The sequence below is a fragment of the Zalophus californianus genome, chromosome 8 (assembly GCF_009762305.2).
Source record: "Zalophus californianus isolate mZalCal1 chromosome 8, mZalCal1.pri.v2, whole genome shotgun sequence".
Taxonomy (NCBI): Eukaryota; Metazoa; Chordata; class Mammalia; order Carnivora; family Otariidae; genus Zalophus; species Zalophus californianus.
In genome coordinates, this window is record NC_045602.1 from 7,859,403 (window position 1) to 7,878,653 (window position 19,251).

General features: G+C 50.5%; 1 protein-coding gene and 1 long non-coding RNA gene across 5 annotated transcripts in view; one reads left to right on the plus strand and one right to left on the minus strand.

The window, feature by feature from the left end:
- CYS1 (cystin 1) overlaps positions 1-3,441 on the minus strand; it is a 21,861-nt gene extending 18,420 nt beyond the window's left edge. For 2 of the 4 annotated variants that reach the window (XR_003524602.2, XR_003524603.2), the window contains exons 1-2: positions 3,085-3,441; positions 1,125-2,404 (exon numbers count right to left, since the gene is read on the minus strand). Coding sequence is in view for 2 of the 4 variants with exons in the window: in XM_027621571.2 (XP_027477372.1) it covers positions 2,186-2,404; positions 3,085-3,423 (558 nt within the window). In the remaining 2 variants the exon portion in view is untranslated. Of the gene's footprint in view, positions 1-430; positions 2,405-3,084 lie in introns of those variants that run through there. The other 2 variants (XM_027621571.2, XM_027621572.2) reach the window with 2 other exon arrangements.
- LOC113937366 lies at positions 2,263-15,588 on the plus strand. The gene is made up of 3 exons (XR_003524604.1): positions 2,263-2,921; positions 12,167-12,981; positions 13,434-15,588. It is a non-coding gene; the product is annotated as an uncharacterized LOC113937366 (long non-coding RNA).
- The last annotated feature ends 3,663 nt before the right edge of the window (positions 15,589-19,251 follow it).

Here is a 19,251-nt window from a genome sequence, read left to right on the forward strand (position 1 = left end):
AAGCATCGCAGCTGTTAGGGCCATTTTGATAATAAGGGTACAGGAGCCTGACTGTCGAGAGTCTGATCTCCGCTCTGCCATAACTGTGTGGCTTTAGTTAAGGTGCTTAACCTCTCTGTGCCTGTTTTCTCTTTCCCACCCGTAAAAATGGACGATACTGTTAAAGATGAAAAGAGTTAATGCTTGTTTGAGACCCAAGTGCACATTAAATATTAGCTATAATTATTCTTGAATATAGTTGAGTATAATCCATAACATTCAGGGTGATGGTTCAGAGATACGCATAACCAGTCTCTAAGATATTCTAATCAGCAGTAGTTAAAATTTTTATTTTTATTTTTTTTAAAGATTTTATTTATTTATTTGAGAGGGAGAGAACGAGAGAGAGAGAGCACGAGAGGGAAGAGGGTCAGAGGGAGAAGCAGACTCTCCCCGCCAAGCGGGGAGCCCGATGCGGGACTCGATCCCGGGACTCCAGGATCATGACCTGAGCCGAAGGCAGTCGCTCAACCAACTGAGCCACCCAGGCGCCCAGTAGTTAAAATTTTTAAACATGGGTGCTTAAAGGGATAATTTCACTTGAGTTTGGCATTGTCTGACGAAGAGTACCTCTCTCCTCCAAACTGCTAGACAGTTTAGAACCTAAGGAAGGTTTTCGTCCTTCCCTCCTAAAGAAATTTAAATTGTGTTATTTACTTGCTCAATCAATCATTTGCTCTGTCCTTGGGAACATCATTTCTAACATTTGGAAGAAGGGCCGACTTCAACCCATACATAGAAGTCGGCCCTTTGGTATTTAGATGGGTCAATATGGATCCATCTAAATACCAATTTTTTCCTAGCTCAATGATGTTTTGTCAACTCAGAATCTTATAAGATGTACAATTGCCAAGAGAATCAAAGGACGTAATCTATACAGCAAAAAAAGCATAAACCCCACACTTGAGTGTTCAGGCAGTTAACCTTCTGGGACCTTTACAGTCAAGAAATTAGGAGCCCTGACCTTTTCACTTCATCTCCCCATACCTGAAAATAATTGGACTCGAGGAGCTTTCTTACAGATCTAATAATCCTAAGATTCTAGGATTCACTCAAGAAATATTTATAGCACAGAGGATACATACAATCCACATCCAGAAGAAGCACCACGGCTGACCGATTCTCCCTCCTAGGCACCTCCATCTCCCCTTCGGCGCTCTGGCTGGCCTGCTTCACTCAGGACCTGCTCACCCACGCCACCGAAGCAGCCCCCAGCTGGCCATCCCGACCGCAGGCTTACTTGGCCCAGTCCCTCCTCCCACAGCTGTGTCGGTGTCATCTTCCTAAAACACAAAATGCGGCTCCCCCTGGCCCTTCAGAGACAGCCACAGCTTTTACGGTAAAGTCCAAACTTCTCGACCTGGGAAACTCCCAGCAGCACCTGCAACAGCATGGCACGTACCCCTCAGCCTCTTCAACCAGGCCCTCCCTGCCCACAGCCTGGGCACTGTAGACCCCACCCCACCGCCTCTGCCCACACGCACGTGGGGTTCTCTCTGCACAAATGCTCTTCCCTGCTTGTTTGCCTGGCTAAAGCCACAGATCCTTCCAGATTCAGGTCAAGTGCTGTCCTTCTGGAGTGCCACCCTCACTTTTCCAGGGGCTCGGTCGCTCCTCTTGTGGACTCTGTGCAGGTCTGTCTCTCACCACGCTCTATTCTGTTTTTTGTCTGCAGGTCTCTCTCTCCCCACTAAACTGTAGATTTCTTTTGGATAAGGACCGTGGGCCATCTGTGTTTGCTTTAGCACCCAGAGGGGTGCTGGGCTCATAGAAATGACTGGGAGAGTGAGTAAGGCAGCCCTGCACCCTGAGAGTCACTGATATTCAGGACGTCGAGGGGAAATCCATTCGTTTTCTTTTCCTCTCGCTTTCACTTCTAGGGTTTCCAAGCCACTTGAAACTTGGACACTAGATGATTGCTTTCATGCTGAGAATTTCCCCCAAATTTCTCAACTGTTTATCCATTTTTCGCGTTATATAACTGAATGGTGACGTAGTCTTGAAGGCATCTTGTGAACAAATTCAGTCCTACTCACTGCGGCTCACTTTGGGAGGGTAGCAGGGGACGGGTCCGGCAGGAGGATGGTGGGGGAGGAGAGGAGACACTCTGCACTGTCTGATTTGAGCCAGTTCTCCGCCCCACCCCTCACAGTGGTTTCTGGATTTTGCTGCTTGGTGGCTGCCCCCAGAAGACACTTCCCTGGGTCCTGGCAGTTAAGCAAAGCCTGTGGGGCTCCAGGGAAGGGGGTGCTGCCTTTGGCATCCTCCTCAAGCCCAGGAGCTGATAGTAAAGGTCTTCTCGTTCATTCTGCTCTGCTGGAGTGAAGACTGTTGCCAAACCGGAGTGCTTGTTTTTATTGTTTTTCTAGAACAACGGGAGGGACTGTTATTACAAATGTTCTGGAAGAGAGGATTGGGAAGCGAAAAACAGATTCCACAGCATCTTAAAAATAGCCAGTAGCATGTGAATTGCTTGACTAGCAAGGCAAGGCTCTTGATGTGTCTGACACATTTGTGAACCACTGTTTGGCAACCAGTCCCACCATTGCGCAGCTTCCTCTGGAGAGAATAGCCAGCACCCCTGGCCAACTCCCACCTAGGCGGGAAGGAGTCTGGGATGCCGTGCTGTGAGGGTGGACACACAGCTCTGAAAGGAAAGAAAGGCGAGCTCTGGCCAGAAGCCAGCCCGGGAGATGCACTTCTGCCAAGGGATGTGTGCCCCCTGCTCTTACAGGCTGCGCCCAGCACTGTCACCCCAAACTCGAGGCAGCGAGACCAGCACCCAGAAGGGACAGACAGGGAGAAGATCAGACGGGGTGTTAGGGAAGGAGAGGCCGCGTGAGCAGCAGGAGACCTCGGAGGCATTCGGAGACACACGGACGGTGGGTGACACTCGGGGCAGAGGGGGACAGGCGTCGCGCAGGCCCAGGGAGCCTGGGGGGGGGGAGCGCGGAGGCGGGTCGGAGGAAGCACGCGGCTGGGGGGCTGGGGGGGTGCTGGGGGACAGGGCTCGGCCCCAACGGCTCCGCGGACTCCCACACTCACCCGGCTCCCGGCGCCGGCTGCGGGTTTGGGCCGCGCCGGGCCCCGCGGGACGAGCTCCCCCGGGCCCCAGGCCGCCGACTCGGCCAGCAGCTGGTCCAGCAGGCGCAAGGTCTCGTTCCCGCCGTCCGCGGGGCCGGGGTCGCGGTCGGGGTCGGGGTCGGCCGCCCCCTCAGCAGCCTCCGCCTCCCGGGCCTCCTCCCGGGCGGCCGCCGCCGCCGTCGCGGAGACCAGAGGCCGCGTCCCGCCCTCCGAGGCTGCCCCGCCGGGCCCCGCCGGCCGGCTGTCGGGGCTGCGCAGCCGCCTCAGGGCCCGGCCGCTCCGGCTGCTGCCGCTGCCCATGGCGCCCCCGCCGCCCGCCCAGCAGGCCGGTCTCGCCGCCCGAGCGCGGCCCCGGGGCGGGAGCGCGGCGGGGCGGGGACGCGGGAGGGGGCGCGGCCGGGGGCTGGGGTGCGGACCCGGGCAGGGGTGTGTGTGTGGGGGGGGGTGTGAGGTGGGGGAGACGCGATCCGGGGGCGGGGACGCGGGACCCGGCGCGGCGAGGAGTTGGGGTGCGGATCTGGGCCTGGGCGGGGGGGGTGCCGAGGGCACTAGAGGGAGGGGAGGCCAGGGGGACGGGGGTGCAGACCCGGGTTTGGCCGGCGGTGGCGGTTGGGGGCGCTAACGAGATGCAGGGGTGCGGATTCGGGCCCGAAGGGTGAGGGGTAGAGATGGGTTGGGGGGACGAGATCCGGGGGCGGGGACGCGGGAGGGGGCGCGGCCGGGGTGTGGGGTGCGGTCCAGGGCGGGGGGGTGAGGGGTCCAGACCCGGGGGCGAGGGCCAGGGCCAGGGGCGGCCGGGAGGAGAGGGCACGGCCCCAGCCTGTGGAAGGTGGTGCGGGGAGTGAGAGCCGGGTGCGGGACACTGGGGTGAGGGGTCGGGGACACTGGGGCGGAGCGTCCCCTCCTCAGTCTTCTTCCCCCTCTCCTCCTCCCCGCCTGGGGTGGGGACCCCCTTGCGGGCCCGCCTGCCGGGCTCTGGCTCCGCCACCCTCGGGTCAGCCAGGTCCCCGCCGCCTGGAACTGAACCCCCCCCGGGCGCCGACCGACCTTGGGGCGAACTCGGCTGGGCTTTTTGCTCATTTATGGAAAACACTGCGCGAGGACGTGATGAGAGTAGGGAGGTGATATCACAGCCTTGCCGCATCGGGCTGGGCGGGCGGTGGGCGACGTCGCCTCTCCGAGCCTCCCATTCCTCGGATGGGGTACAAACCCCTGAGGACTGAGTAAGATAATGTGCGGGGTCTCACACCTCAGTGGCCCCCCCCAGCCTCAAATTGCCGCCCCTCTCCCTCCCGCGCCCGGGGGACCTAAACGTGACAGGAGGGAAGGGGAGACCCTCGGCGAGGACAGCCCCTCCAGCCTTCCGGCGGGCGCCGCAGCAGAAAGGGGCGGGCCCTCTTTCTGTCCCCCCGCCCCCCGCCCGCCACATCTGAGACCCCGCGCCCCAACGCTGCGCCTCACCCAAAACCCTCATCATAAAAAGTAATCACTATTAGGAAAGAAAAATTATTTTAAAAAAGGGAACAGAGAAAGCATTCCCCCCCCCGAAAAAAAGCAAAGGAAATACCAATAGGTACTAATCATAATTCTAGCTTTTGGTCATTGGATAGTAAAAGAAATACGTTTATTATTTTAAGTGAACTAACCCCCAAGTAAAGACAGGAGGCTCCTCAAAGCTGTTTCTTTCAACTCCAGGGATGTTATTGTTGGTCTTGCCTGTGTTGTGCTTAGACTTGTTCCTCTCTTTTTCCCCACTTACTTAAAAAACCCAACTTTTCCAAAGTAAGACAGTGCCAACACCCTGAGTCTCACTCACCCATGTGGACTCGGCATTAACCAGAATCCTGACTGAGTTGCAGAACAGTTGGTCAGATGAAATGTTGGCTAAACTTTTCCAACCGTGGACTTGAAATGTTACTGTTTTATCACTCCAGGAGTAGGGATTAAAAACTTTATGTGGGAGAAAATGGAATAAACATGGGATGCAAGTCCATTTCCATTCAGTTTTATTATCAACAGACCAAGGAAGTCTTTCTAACTTCCTTTTTTTTTCTTCTTTCTTTGACATGCAGTCTTAACCATCCAGATGTAGGAGATGGGCCAAATATATTATTTGTCATCTGGGTGTCCCAAGTCTACAGATGTGTCTAATTTGGAAGCTATTGATATGTTTTCTCGTTAAGAAAACAAATCTCATCTTGAAACTCTTTAAGCCTGGGCCGGGGGCGGGGGGGGGGGGAACATTCAGAGGGAAAAGACATTTTTCTTGAACTAAGTTCAACTAAGTTTAATCATTTGAAGGAAAACATGTTTTACTTCTGCCCAAGTAGAGTCTAGCCATGTGACTCATGGTTTAAATATATCCAGAGCTCTGTGTGTTCCACCTCTCAGGGCAGTTGGTGTTTCTGACCACTCGAGATCCCAACCTTGTTTCCCCAGACTTGTCTAGCTCGCTTGGCTTCAGCAACAGTAATGCCAAAGCCTGTGCTCTTTCCATTCTTGAGAATCCACTTAAAATCAGCTACATTTGGAGACCTGGCTTCCATCAAACATACTAAAAACCCATATTGATTTTATTAGAAGTTTCCCATAATAAGCAAAAAACCTGTTTTCCCACATGACGAATGCCTCCTAAGATCATCTCTAGAAATAAACAAGAATCTCTCTGTCCCATGGGGTTAGCAAAATCCCAGGAATATTGGGACATTGAAAATGGGGTCTAATCCCTCTTATGGAGGCATCTTGGCAGCCACACGTCTCCAGCTAAAGGACTTCTTTATGCAGTGACTGTGGTGGTGGCCGGTGGGGAAGATGGAAGATGAGACCCAGCTCAAGAGCCAGCTGCTTCATTCCTGGAAAATAATAACTTCCTTGTGGTGAGCAAATTAAACTTTGGCAGAGAACTGTAGTTGTTGATACTTTCAGCAGGAGATGTGTCCTGAGTGATGTTTCCCTTGGCAACAGGACTAGCCTGGCATCCGGAGGTGAGGCAGGTGCTCTGCTTACCACAGCCCAAGGACCACCCCCCTCTAAAAGCCCCACTCAAGTGCCCTGCTTCTGGGACTTCCCAGATCTATTCCCCCTGCTCAGGACCTCTCTATAATCGTCCACCATTCCTGACACATCAGTAGCCATTATGTAGGAGAGATATACTGTGTAGGTTCTGGTTATTATGAATAAACAGAAAGATAGTATTTATATTCAGAGGAAAAACGAGACAGCATTTGAAACACAGGCAAGCCATGTTTCTATTTTTAATGCTTAATCAGTAACTTGAGAGAGCCATGGTGCTATCAATTATTGCTGATACATTTGGACAGCAGTAATCTCATATAATTGCTATTGTCTCCTTGCAAAGTGTCCACGCTTTTCCATTTGGTTTCATGGCTTCACCGCTGAGAGGGGTGGGAAGAAATGTAAGGAAGAGTTGATACTATTCATTAAGGATAATGAGTTATAGAACTCTTCTGCAGTATTTACTCAGAAATAAGAAATCTTAAGTCCTCAGTGTTGGCATGATGGATTTGGCCCATTCTATAACGTTGTAAAAAGTTCTGACCATAGGCAGTAAAACATGGATGACTTATACCCCGTTTAAACAAAATGTGGAAAGCAGGGTCAATGATGCCGGCTTTCCATGAGGTGACCAGTTCACATTGCTGAAGAGAGATCTATGGGCTTCTGGTCCAAAAGGGCAGGTCAGGCACAGTTTGCTTCTCTTTTTATTTGAGACCCCACCCCACTGAAATCAAGGTATTGAAGTTAAAAGAAAAGAAAAGAAAAAAGAAAAAGAGACAGGGAAGGTGTTGTAAAAATCACAGATGAGAGATTTCCGCACATTTCTGGAAGATGGAAAGCTGATCGTAGAAGGTTTCCAGATGAAACAGGAAGATTTACAGCCTGTGATATGAGGTCAGGGGCTAAGGGGGAAACAGGAGTCAGTCTTCTGACAGTGAGGCTCAGGGACTCGGGCAGCAGGTATGAACAAAGGTGGGAGCGAGAAGTAGGCATACAAACCAGAAGACTGATGGAAGGTCTTCACATGGACAACGCATCATCCTCCACCTCCCCCAGTTCATGGGTCAGGAGAAAGGATCGGGTGGCTGGTGGGGAGCTCTGCTGCGGTGTGAGTCTTTTCCTGATGAGGTTTTACCTGGAGTGGGGAGCTCTGGTTGGGGTGGGGTGTTTATGAGTGGGCAGGAAGCAGCCCACTCTGGAGTTGGGCTACTCTAGGTTCGGGTGCCCACACCTGGCCCACTGAGCTACGGTGCTGGCCCAGGTGGCGGGACCGTCCCCTCCCAGCGGCTGTGGACAGCACAAGCATCACACCTGTCCGGTATGGCATCATCCACAGTTGCCGGCCTCCATGAACCTGATCCCTGCTCCTTGCAGATCCACCACACAGACAGCCATAGGCTGACTCCCCTTTCCACAAACACAGTTTTGAGTTGGAGATTTGGAGGGCACTCAAAGCATACTTAGACTCTAGGCTTTGTTATTTTTCATGCTGAGGAAGTCCTATAGCAAGAGGGGAAAGGGCAGTGGTGGGGGGAGGGGCAATGAAGCCGGTGTGAACGTGGCCTTAATAGGTTTTGATTGTGGAAGTGAACCTTTGCACTACTGGTGGCTAAAGAGCACGCATCCAACATGAAACGTCCAACTTTAAGCTCAAACCAGCCCACCGTGAACGGCACCTCTGCAATGTGGAAACTGCCCTGTTCTGGTCACTTCTGCACAGAACCAGTGCATGGTCCCAGAGAGCTGGGGAGATGCTTCCATTCCTCCTCCTCCTGGGAGACCTGAGAATTCCCCAGTGAACTGATCACCTTAAGGAACAGTCAAAGCTCAGGTTAAATATTAAGTTTGCTGGCCCTTCTGTTCATAGTGTTTTAACTTGTTAAGTGGCACCGAAGTCTCAGCCTGCTCATACGGATGGATGCCTGGGAATTGTTTGTACAGGTCCTCCTGCGGAAAGGACCCCCTGTCCTGTGGAATGCAATCAACCACCACCCAGGGAGGTTAGCTAGCACTTCCTGGTCCCTTTACAGACCCGGGCTCCCTAAAGGAGCCTCTTAGCAATGTCCTAAGGTAGATACTACCTTCCTCCATTTTATGGATGGCAAAGCTGAGGCTCAGAAGAGCTGCGGACTCACTTAAGGTCTTGAAGCCTTGAGGTAGCAAAGGTGGGACTCAAACCCAAGTCTGTCTGGTCCTCATGGTCTTTTCATCACGCTCACTATACCCAAATATTGAGAAACCTAGCAGAATAGACAAACTGAGCTCCTTAGAAGGAGCTACCACCCCTGTACCCAGGGCTACCATGTAGGTAGGGTGACCAACCATTTCTGTTTGCCCAGGACTGAGGGTATTCCTGGGTTGTGGGATTTTCAACCAGTGAGTCCGTCACCCTACATGTAGGGTTGTACAGATTATTTACTGAACGAAAGTGCCTGACCAGGGAGGAGGAGAGGCTGTGATTCAGCCATGCTCCATCCACCCAGCTCCGCCCTGTGCATCAGGGATGTGCCCCACCACCCCGGAGGAAAGTGCAGAATGAGCTAGCATGGTGCAGAGGAGAGGCTGCCCCAAGATGAGCCACTCTGACCTGCAGATTCCTTTGAGCTAAAGGCAATCCGGACCCTACAGCCTCCAGAGAAACTTTTGCCCCTCCCTTAACTACATAGGAGAATCTAAATCAGAGGATCTTTCCAGACTAAGGGTTACTTCCACAGATAAATTTTATCTGAGTGACCCATCTATATGGCAGGGCAAGCATTTGTTTACCAAACATTTACTCTTTTTCATCTTCCTGTGAATTACATCCCTTCCCTTTGAAGTCCAAGACCCCCTAGCCCCTTCTCCTTAGTTCAGAACGGCATAAATACCTGTTTTTGCCTGTCTTTGGAATTTCCATGTCTGTGTGGGTTCCCTGTACGGAGGCTATTAAATCTGATTTTCTCTTGCTAATCTATCTCGTGTCAGTTTGGATCTTAGTCCAGCTAGAAGGACCCTTGAAGGGAACAGGAATTCCTGCCTTCTGACACTCTCTAAGGCCCCCTACCAGTGCCTCTGATGCTATTAACCCAGAAGTTTGAGTAGCTGAGTGATTAAGGTCATGTTCTCATTTTACACTCACCTTTTAACCCTCTCTGGCCAAAGAATTTCTCCTAATCCCTACACACACACACACACACACACACACACACACACACACACACACACACACACACACAGGATCAAAGCACAAGTTCCTAATCATGTTCTTACAAACTAGTCCTGTCACTGATGGGAAATGAAACTGGAGGCATATGGTAGATCTAGAACGTTGTGTCTGATAGTAAACATTTCCTCCTGGAAAAATGGTAGGAATGTACTCTCCACCTTGCGATTCGGTGGTCCTGGGACATTCTCTGGCCAATGATTCCTGAGCAAAATTGAGTGTGTCACTTTTGGGACTACAGCCATCAAGCCTGCTGGAAGATCTCGAATTCTCTCTCTGCCACGGTGACCATCAACGTTCGCGATGGTGGTAGCTCTGTCACCCAGGGTCCTAGAGGGGGCAGTCACTAAACAGATCCCCTGGCCAACTTGTGATGGGTATGGAGCCAAGGCAAGAACTAAATATCTGCTGCTGTAAGCCAGTCCTTGTGGGTGTTTCTTGCTGTGGCGTAACCTAGTCCCACTGCAGTCCATGATGAAGAAATGGACACTTGATTCTGTGAACTATGTGGAGGGCTCTGGGGAATAGTACAGTCAGGTTGGCAGTTTCCAAAGACAACCCTATTCTAGCTCACTGGGGTTGTTAAGCATAAATAAGTTTAAGAATAGGGTTTGTCCTAAATATATTCTTAGACACTAGGATTTTTTTAAACTTTGATTGTAATTTTCTTTTGATAAAAAGTTACTCTAACAGTAGTTCTGATGGTTAATTTTATGTGTCAACTTCACTGAGCTAAGGGAGCCCAAGGTAGCTGGTGGCACATTATTTCTGGGAGTGTCTGGGAGAATGTTTCCAGAAGACATTAGCATTTGAATCAGCAGACCAAGTCAGGAGATGCCCTCCCTGATGAGGCTGAGGACCTGATTTGAACAAGAAGGAGGAAGGGTGAATTCTCACTCCCTGCTGGAGCTGGGACACCCATCTTCTCTTGTCCCTGGGCATTGGTGCTCCTCAATCTCAGGCCTTTGGGCTCAGACTGAGTTATGCCACCAGCTCCCCGGGGTTTCCAGCTTGCGGATGGAAGACCATGGGACTTCTCAGCCTCCACAGCCCCGTGAGCCAGTTCCTATAGTAAAGCCTCCTTTTATATATACCCCACTCTATATATGCTATTGCTGCTGTTTCTCTGGAAAACCCTAATACAGTAAGCCACGTAAAATCTCTGAGTAATCAAAAAAAAGCAAATTTATTTTCCTACATTGATTAAAACTTAACACTTTCATTTGGGGCCAGTGTGGGGCTTTCTCTGCATGGTTCTGTGCTCTCCCCTCACCGCAGTAGATCAACACAGCCAGCAGGCTCCACTTCTGGGCACAACAAACCTCAGACCTCGAAGACAGGGGGGTGGGGGTGGGTGAGGAAGGGGTCAGTGACAGCAGGAGTTGGGCTCTGCCACAGGTGAGAGGCCAGCCATCCTTCTGGATCAGAAACCGCCATTCAGACTCGAGAGGTGTCCTTTTTTTCTCACTCATTTGATTTTCTGTGTTAAAATTGCGACACCATCATAACCTTACAACTTGGACCTCATGGCTTCCATTTCTATGTGCTTGCTGTGTTTAAGAGAAGGGACCAGTAAACCCGAAGATGGACTGTTTAGTTCAGGAGTCTGCAACCTACAGCCAGCAAGCCAAATCCAACTCCCACCTGTTTTTGTAAACAAAGTTTTATTGGACACAGCCATGTCCCCCGTTTGTTCATGTGCGGTCTTCCACTGGCTTAAATCACTCTGAAGGGTTGAGTTAGTTACCTCAGAGGCCCTTTGTCCTGCAAAGCCTAAAATATTTACCATCTGGTCCTTCCCAGAAAGTGTGCCAATTCCCAGGTTAGTTGGAAGGCCTCTGAGTTTCACCCAGTCATTCCAGATGATATAGCTTATTCGTGAAAGAAAAGGAAGTTAATATTAACCACCTGCGATTTTCAGTCACTTATTTCTGCCTTCATACCTAACTTAGCCTTCTCACCCGGGGCCTTGGGTGAGCTTGTTGAGATTCAGAGTAAAAGGTTCTCAGAGACAAACGCACCCTCTCAATTTTTAAATTCCTTCTTTTGTACGAGCCAGAAACTAGATCTGCAAGTCATGCTTATGTTTCTACTTCTACCGGTTTTTCCCTTACAGGTGAAATGTTGCAAGCATTACCGACCCCTCATTCTCTCTCTCACTCACACACTAATAAAGGGAAAAATCTTTCCGATTTCCAGTTTTGTAAGCATCAACACTAGTGGTGTATTAAAAGTTATTTGAAGCCATTTAAGAATACATACCCAATTATGCTTTGATTCCTTAAACTAAAAGCAAACTTATACCAAAATGAAATCATCAGAAAAGAAACTCGAGTATACACCCCACATATATTCAATTTGATTGAGTCTACAAACATTTGTGAAGCACATAATGAGAAATCTGGGGAATAAACAAATGATCCATAATCCCTATCCTCAGGGAATTTGGGAACCAGTGGGAGAGACAGCTGTGTTAAATAATTCAAATAAAGGGAGAAATGGGAAGTAACAGGTACAAAATAGAGAGGAAGGAGGACTGACATGAGTTAACTCGAGAGGGGTCAAGAAAGCGCCGTGGGGCCAACACCGGAGCTGGGTTTTAAAAGAGGAGCAGAAGGTGAGTCTTCAAAAGCAGAGGTGAAGGCACGGGGATGTTCGGAGACTTGGGGGGTGGGGAGGGCAGAGAAATGCTGCCTTCTTCCAAATGCCCTCTCGGGCTCTTAGCTTCCTGCTCCAGTAGAAACAGCAACCTGATTTTTATTTGTTTATTTTATTATTTTATTTTATTTTATTTATTTATTTTGCAACCCGATTTTTAAATAGAATCCTGCTCTTGGAACAAAATGAAATCCTCGAGTAAAGAAAGGCTTCTCCCGGCCCCAGCCCATCTCCCGTTCCCAGCGCGGATGTCATTCTGTCACTTGGAGCATGACCCCCACGGGCCCCTGCTGGCGCTGCATTCTAGACTAGACAGCGATGGTGAGGGTGCCACACAGCAAACACGGGGCGTGGAGTCAGCCCGGGAAGGAGCCTGAACACGCGCTGAACAGAGTCCTGAAGAAGGAAAAGTGACTCACCCAAAGTCCTGCGGCCAGACTTTCAGAGCTGCAATTTATTAAGGGCTCTGGGGCCCTGGCCCTCTGTGCGATTCTGATGGTTTGACCCGTAGCAGCATTATGGGGTAGACCCCGTGGTCCCTCCGTTTGACAGACAAGGCACTGAAGCTCAGAGAGCCCGAGACACTTGCCCACAGTCGCACAGCTCATTGGAGCCTCGGGCGGTCTCGCTGCAGAGCCCATGCTCTAGTAACACCAGGAGCTAAGGCCACGTGCCCTGGTCCCCGGCTGTGCCCTCCATCACCCGCAAGCCACCCCAACTAGCAGACCAGCAGACGGTAGCATGGACGGCTTTGGTGGCATTTACATAGCGTGTGGCCCCATCCTCTGAGGAGCCTCTCTCCCAGACTGAGGCTGTACCAGCATCTTCCACCCCCTGGAAAGATCCCGGTCCATCTTCAGTTTGCAAAACCTAGTGCTCACATGCCCACCTCCAGTGGCCGACTGCAGAAGAGAGTTATCTGAATGCGCGCGGAGCCTACACCATCATGACAGCATGCGTCTCTAAGTCTCTCTTGTCCGGTAAGATGCGAGCACCTCCGCTCTTAAAGCAAACTTTGGTTACCATGGTAACTGGGCCATCAGCCTCTTCCCGGCCTGAACAGTGCCAGCAACACCCTGGTCTTATCTCTAAAACCCAGCACTCAGTGAGTCACTCACGCACCTCTAGCTGCAGGCTGCCGAGCTCTGGGTGGGGGCCGAGGGGGCGAGGTGGGGCAAGGAGGGGCAGGGAGGCTCTCCTTACTGGCGCCAGCGTTCTTCAGCCTCGGGAGCAAACCGCTGAGTCAGTACTTTGATCCTGGTAGAGTTAGGAGAGCCTTTCCTTAGCCATCCGTGTTTTGTTGGGGGAACAGGCATCGCGGGCGGTGCGGGGGGGGGCCTGCTGCCTCCCAGACCCAGCTTCTGTTTCTTTGCTGTTGTTGTTGTTGTTGTTTAAGATTTTATTTTTTTAACTAATCTCTACACCCCACAAGGGGCCCGAACTCACCACTCCAAGATCGAGAGTTGCACGCTCCACCAACTGAGCCAACCAGGCGCCCCCCAGCGGTATGGATCAGAAGTGGCCCCGGTGTCCAGGGACTGGCGGTCCCCGAGGCCAAGAGCTGCAGCGAGCCGGGGACCAGGGCGTTGGGCCAGGCCAGGGAGAGAGTCCCGCTGTGGCTGCCCTTCTCTTGGTGCTGGCTGCCTGGGCCCGTGGTCGGAGCTCCCCATGGCCCCCCCCCAAGACCGTCGCCCAGACCTGGGGCCCAGCAGGAAAGAGGAGAGGTGCCAGGCAGTTAACAAGGAGACGGAGAAACGGTCTCAGGTTGGAGAGTCAGGAGACATGGCAACACAACACAGGAGGGGTCCTGCACCCCCAAAATGACTGTAGGTGAAGATCTAGGAAATTGGGATCTAGTCTACAGGAACGTTAACGGTATGGTACTTACCACAGTCAGTGTCCTGGTTTTGTAATCCTACTATGGTGATGCCACATGTCAGCACTGGGGGGAAGCTGGGTGTGCTATGGAAAAACTCTTCCATAGCTCTAAAATTATTTCAAAATAAAGTGTTTAAAAATTGTGTGTTTTTCCTCATGAGAATAAAAGGAGGTACTGCCTTTCATATCTTGGGACCTCATAAACTCATTTTGCCAGACTGCCTTATATTTCCTAAATTCTTTACTGCTCCAGTTACTCAGGCCAAAAACCTTGGGGTCATCCTCAACTCCTCTCTCTCTCACATCACACCTTCAAACATCAGCAGTTCCCTTGGTTTGGCCTTCCGATGACATATCCGGAATCTGGCCACTTCTGACCACCTCCATGGCCCTCTCTCATTCCTCGCCAGCCTCCCTGCTCTCCATGCCCACCCCCAATCATGCCAGATACACGCACACCCCAGGGCCTTTGCACTAACCGTGTCTGTGTCACTCTTTCAGAAAGCTGCACACCTCACGTCCATCCACATGGATGGATCCTACTCAGTCCCATTTCATCATTGTAGGGAGGCCTATTTTCAATCAACCCCCCACCCTACACTTCAGACCTCTTTATTTTGCTCTATTTTCTTTCCATAGCACTTTCTCCTTCTAACATATAATTTAATATACTTATTGATTATGTTTATTGTTTGCTTCTGTTTTCCTCCTGCTAGAATGTACACCCCCCGGGAGCAGGGATTTTTTTCTGTATTGTTCCCTGCTATGCTCCCAGCACCCAGAATAGTACTTGGCCCTCAGTAACCATTTGTTGCGTCACATGCAGTCATTTCCTCTCCGGGGACAAGCATGGGCAAACTGTCCACAGAACTATTCTTTTGTAGGTGTTTGTTCTTCTAGAGCAGAAATATGTCTGGCTACACGCTCGCTGTCCAGCCAATGCCAAAACAGAAATGGGGTCTATTCTCAGGCAGTGGCATTTGGAAACGAAGACACTCAGATGTGAGTTTACACATCTCCACCATCTGTGTAGCTCCAGATAGATTATTTAATCTCACTGCGCCTCAGCTTCCTCATCCACGGAATGGGGATTAATAATTCCCGCGTCATCGTGTTGTGGGAAGTGAATACGACTGAATGTAGGCGTGCATGTCAAGCCATCAGCATACAACAATGTCGAGCACGTAAGAGGTACTCAGAGAATGTGAGCTAAAAATGCATTTGCAAAAGGTAACTGTTTAAAATTCAAAATGCATTTTTTTCCCAGAGAATCAATGAAAAAAACTGGAAAAAATGAAAAATTCCCTAGAGCGTCTGAGAAAATTTGGTAACAGAACTGAGGACGTATAATCGGCTCAAAGCTGGTATAGTTCAGTGAACATTTACTGAGGGCCAGCCAGATGCAGGCCACTGTACCAGCCACATGCCGGCCACTGTACCCGTGACAGGTAGGACTGACTTCTTAAGCAGGGCACAATTTTGTCTACCTTCTGGCTCTGGACTCATCAAGAGGAGTAGAAATCAGTTGTCAGCGCTCAAAGGACACTTAAATGCCCATCTTTCCAGGTGGGCAAGCTGAGACCTGGAGAGGGTGTAAATAATTTGCTCAGGGTTACACAGCTGCTCCTGTCCAAAATTGTGTTCCTTTTGATGTTCGCCATGACTGTATCAACGACTATTAGATGGAATAAAATGTCTTCTTTGCAATACAAATGTGTCCCAGCGTCTTCTATATAATGAACAACTGTGTCACTGCTCTCAGGCGAACGTGAAGCCTGAGCTCCCTCCTCCAGCGTCTCCTTGAAAACATGTTTTCTATCAGCTTTTCTCAGGTGTCCTAGGCAGCAGGGGAGAGGTCTCCCGTTTTGTTTGTTTTGCTTCCAGCCTGGAGGCGACTGACGTAGCGCCGAGCGCGCCCCCTGCCGACCATGAGTGGTACCGCTCTTCCAGGACTCCAATCCCGGCTCAGGCTGAGTCGGGGTCTCGCAGAACCTCTCTTTATGAGCAGGGCTGAGGGGCAGCCATCTGCCCTTAAGTTGAGGGTGGGACACTGGCTGTGGGACTTGACTTTAGCCTTTGCAACGCGCCCTGTTTGATTTGGGTGGGGGTGTTCATTTGAGGAGGGCTGAGGAGACACGCCCCATCCGCTCACCCCAAACACCCCACACCATCACCAACTCGTTCCTTCAATGGCACTTGGCTAAATTTAATATCTAGCATGTCCTACCACGTGCAAGGCATTGTCCTCAGAGCTGTGGGAAATATGGAGATTAATAAGATCTTTACGTAAACTCACAAAGACGAAAGCGCAGCGTGTTGTTCCGTCCACCCCGCGCAGCCCCTAATACGTGCCGAGGGTTGTGCTCTGACACAGGGCTGCCAACATGGGACACCGTGCGCGCTCGATAAATGCTAGGGCTCATCATCTTCACCACTGGTCAGGGTAAATGGACTCACTCAAGGTCCGGGAGTGGGAGATAAAGGGCGGAATTAAAGGTGTATGTATATACCTGCTTTGGTTCAAATGATTTTTCTCTTAGTGCCTCCATGGCGCTAGAAAAAAGAACTTGGGCTTGAATGGCTTCTCTCTCTTCCTGGAAAGGCCAGTGAGAGTGGAGTGGGATCTTCTTTCCCACACCTCCTCCTCTAGCTGGAGAAGATCCAGGGGCTGGAGGCCAGGTGGTGGGTCCAGCGACCGGGAGCGGGGGGTACAGACCACCTGTGCCAGTCCCTGAGACTGATAGGGTCTTCCCTGCAGGACGTCTTGGGTCTCCAACCTGCTGACGTGGCCCCAGGGAAGGAGATGGGGGGGTACCATTTCCCAGAAGCCTTTGTCAAGGAGTATCTCTTAGGGATAAGTTTTCAGAGAAGGAGATGGAGTCCCCATGGCTTTTGGGGACCCTGTGCAGCCCACTGGGATGGCAGCTGTCCTTGGTGCTTCTGATGTCAGCCCGGGCCAAGTGGAGTCACCTCGAAGAGCCAAGCTGGCCAGAGCCCGCTACAGGGGAAGAGGAAGACAAGAGGTGGTTTCCTAGGAATGATGCCTGAGCTGCGTGCTCCCAAAGGGGTGGGAGAGTGTGTGTGTGTGTGTGTGTGTGTGTGTGTGTGTGTGTGTGTGTGTGTGTGTGTACATTTTTTTAAGGGAATATTGTCTAAATTCCAAAGACATGTTGTTTGTTGTCAGGCCCTAAATTGATCACCCGTCTCTATGAGGAAGTAAGTAAAAAGTTCAGATTTTAAAGTACTAAAAAATATCAGGAGGATTTTTTTTTAAAGTAACATTAAGTAATGTTTAGACCTTTTCTGCGCTGTTCCTTTAGCTCTCCTTGAGCTGTTAGCACAGAACCGAAGGGTGTCTCACACACACACCCCCTCTGGTCTTAGAAGGGGCAGGAGGGCGAGAAAGTTGGCCATGTGTAAGAAGATGCCTGGGAATGAACAGGCATGGGGGTGAGCATGTGAGCAGGGCCGAATGATGGTGCCAGAGATGGGGTGGAGGTAGGGTACTTGCCAAACTGATGGCACTTCTGGGTGCCAGGGGCGGGGGGGCGGGAAGGGGTAGGCAGGGTGGGACAGCTGCTCTGGGCTTTTCAGGCACTTAAATCAATAAACACCCTTTTGGCTCAAGTGTCTTATCACTTGCAACCAGTAGAGTTCTGAGTCCCCTTCTGGGTTCGTTCTGCTTGGCTCTGCATTGAGTCCACCTTCCACTCTGTGCTTCCGAGTCTCAGGCTTAATTCTCTAAACTCCAAATGCAGCAGGAAGTCAAAGCTTCTCTTTCCGCCCGTGGCCAGCAAGCGGCCTGAAATTGGGCTTCTTTAGCCCAAGGCTTGAGTTGGTTGCCCATTCTTAATGGGGTAAGAGCCGAGAAATTGCCAGGGTCATGTCCTTCCCCTACACCTTTGGGGGGCCAGGAGGAAAGTGGGGAGCTGACCCATGGGCCTTGAGGGCCTTACAAGGACTTGGACATCTGCTTGTACGAGATGAGACGAGTGAAGTGAGAGTGATCCAGCCCACGCTGGGTGTGCAATCCAGGAATCCTTCTACTTCCTGGAACACCTTCTTGACACTTTGGGTTATATGAACCCACCCACAGTGTGATTCTGCCGGTTTCGAATCTGCCCATCTGGCAGGCCCCATCTCTAAACTCCGTAATCTCCCCACACTCCTGTCCTCAGCTGCAGGCCAAGCCTAGATAAGCCTCCCTAGATAAGCCTGCCCATCGGGCACCAGCAGAGAAAGAATAATGACACCTCCCCTGGGTCTCATCAGGCCATGCAGTGGGGCTTTTGGATGGTGGGTCCAGGGGGGCCCTTGGAAAACTCTGGAACAAAACTCCTAATGCTCATAATAGCTACCACTTATTGAGGACTACCAAACGCCAGGTACTCCACTAGATGCCATAAATTCTTTCACTGAAGCTTCACACATCCTACTGAAATATAAATGCCCCATTTTATAGACGAGGGAGGTAAGGCTCAAGGAAGAGGCAACTTGCTCAGTTACAGAGCAGGATGTGACAGAGGACAGCAGACGAGGTCTGTCCAACTCCAAAGGCCACGTTTGGAGTGACAGCCCTCTGTCTCCATGGCCCACCTCAAATGAATCTCTGGTCTCTTGTCAAATGTTTTCCACCCTTTTCACCAAATAGGGTTATGTGATAGGCAACAGATAACAGTATGAATTTTGTTCCCAACTCTACATCGTCAGCCTATTAAAATACTCCTGTAAAAGTTAATGCTGGAAATGCAAACCCAAACCACAATGGGTATTATTTTAAAAACCCATAAAACAGGGGCGCCTGGGTGGCTTAGTCAGTAAAGCATCTGCCTTCGGCTCAGGCCCCGATCCCAGGGTCCTGGGATCAAGTCCCACATTAGGCTCCTTGCTCAGTGGGCAGTCTGCTTCTCCCTCTGCCTGCCACTCCCCCTGCTTGTGCTCTCTCTCTCTGACAAATAAATAAAATCTTTTTAAAAAATTTAAAAATAAATAAATAAATAACCCATAAAATAACAAGTGTTGGTGAGGATGTGGAGAAAAGGGAGACTTTGTGCCCTCTTGGTGGGAAGTGAGAGGGTGCAGTCACTATGGAAAACAACATGGCAGTCCCTTAAAAAATTAAAAATTACATTATTCTCTGCATCTTTTTAATTTTTTAAAAAATGAGGAAGGAAGGAAAACGTACATGTCACATTTTCTGGTAAATTATATCAGAGCAAAGAAAATATGTAAAGTTTCTTAATTTTATCCTAATGAAGCCACTTGGATTCCAAACTATGTGAGAAACAGAGTGGGAATGAAAAGATATCTAAAATTGAAATCAAATTGTATGGATAATTAACATTTTTGACTTTCTAAATCACTCAGATGAA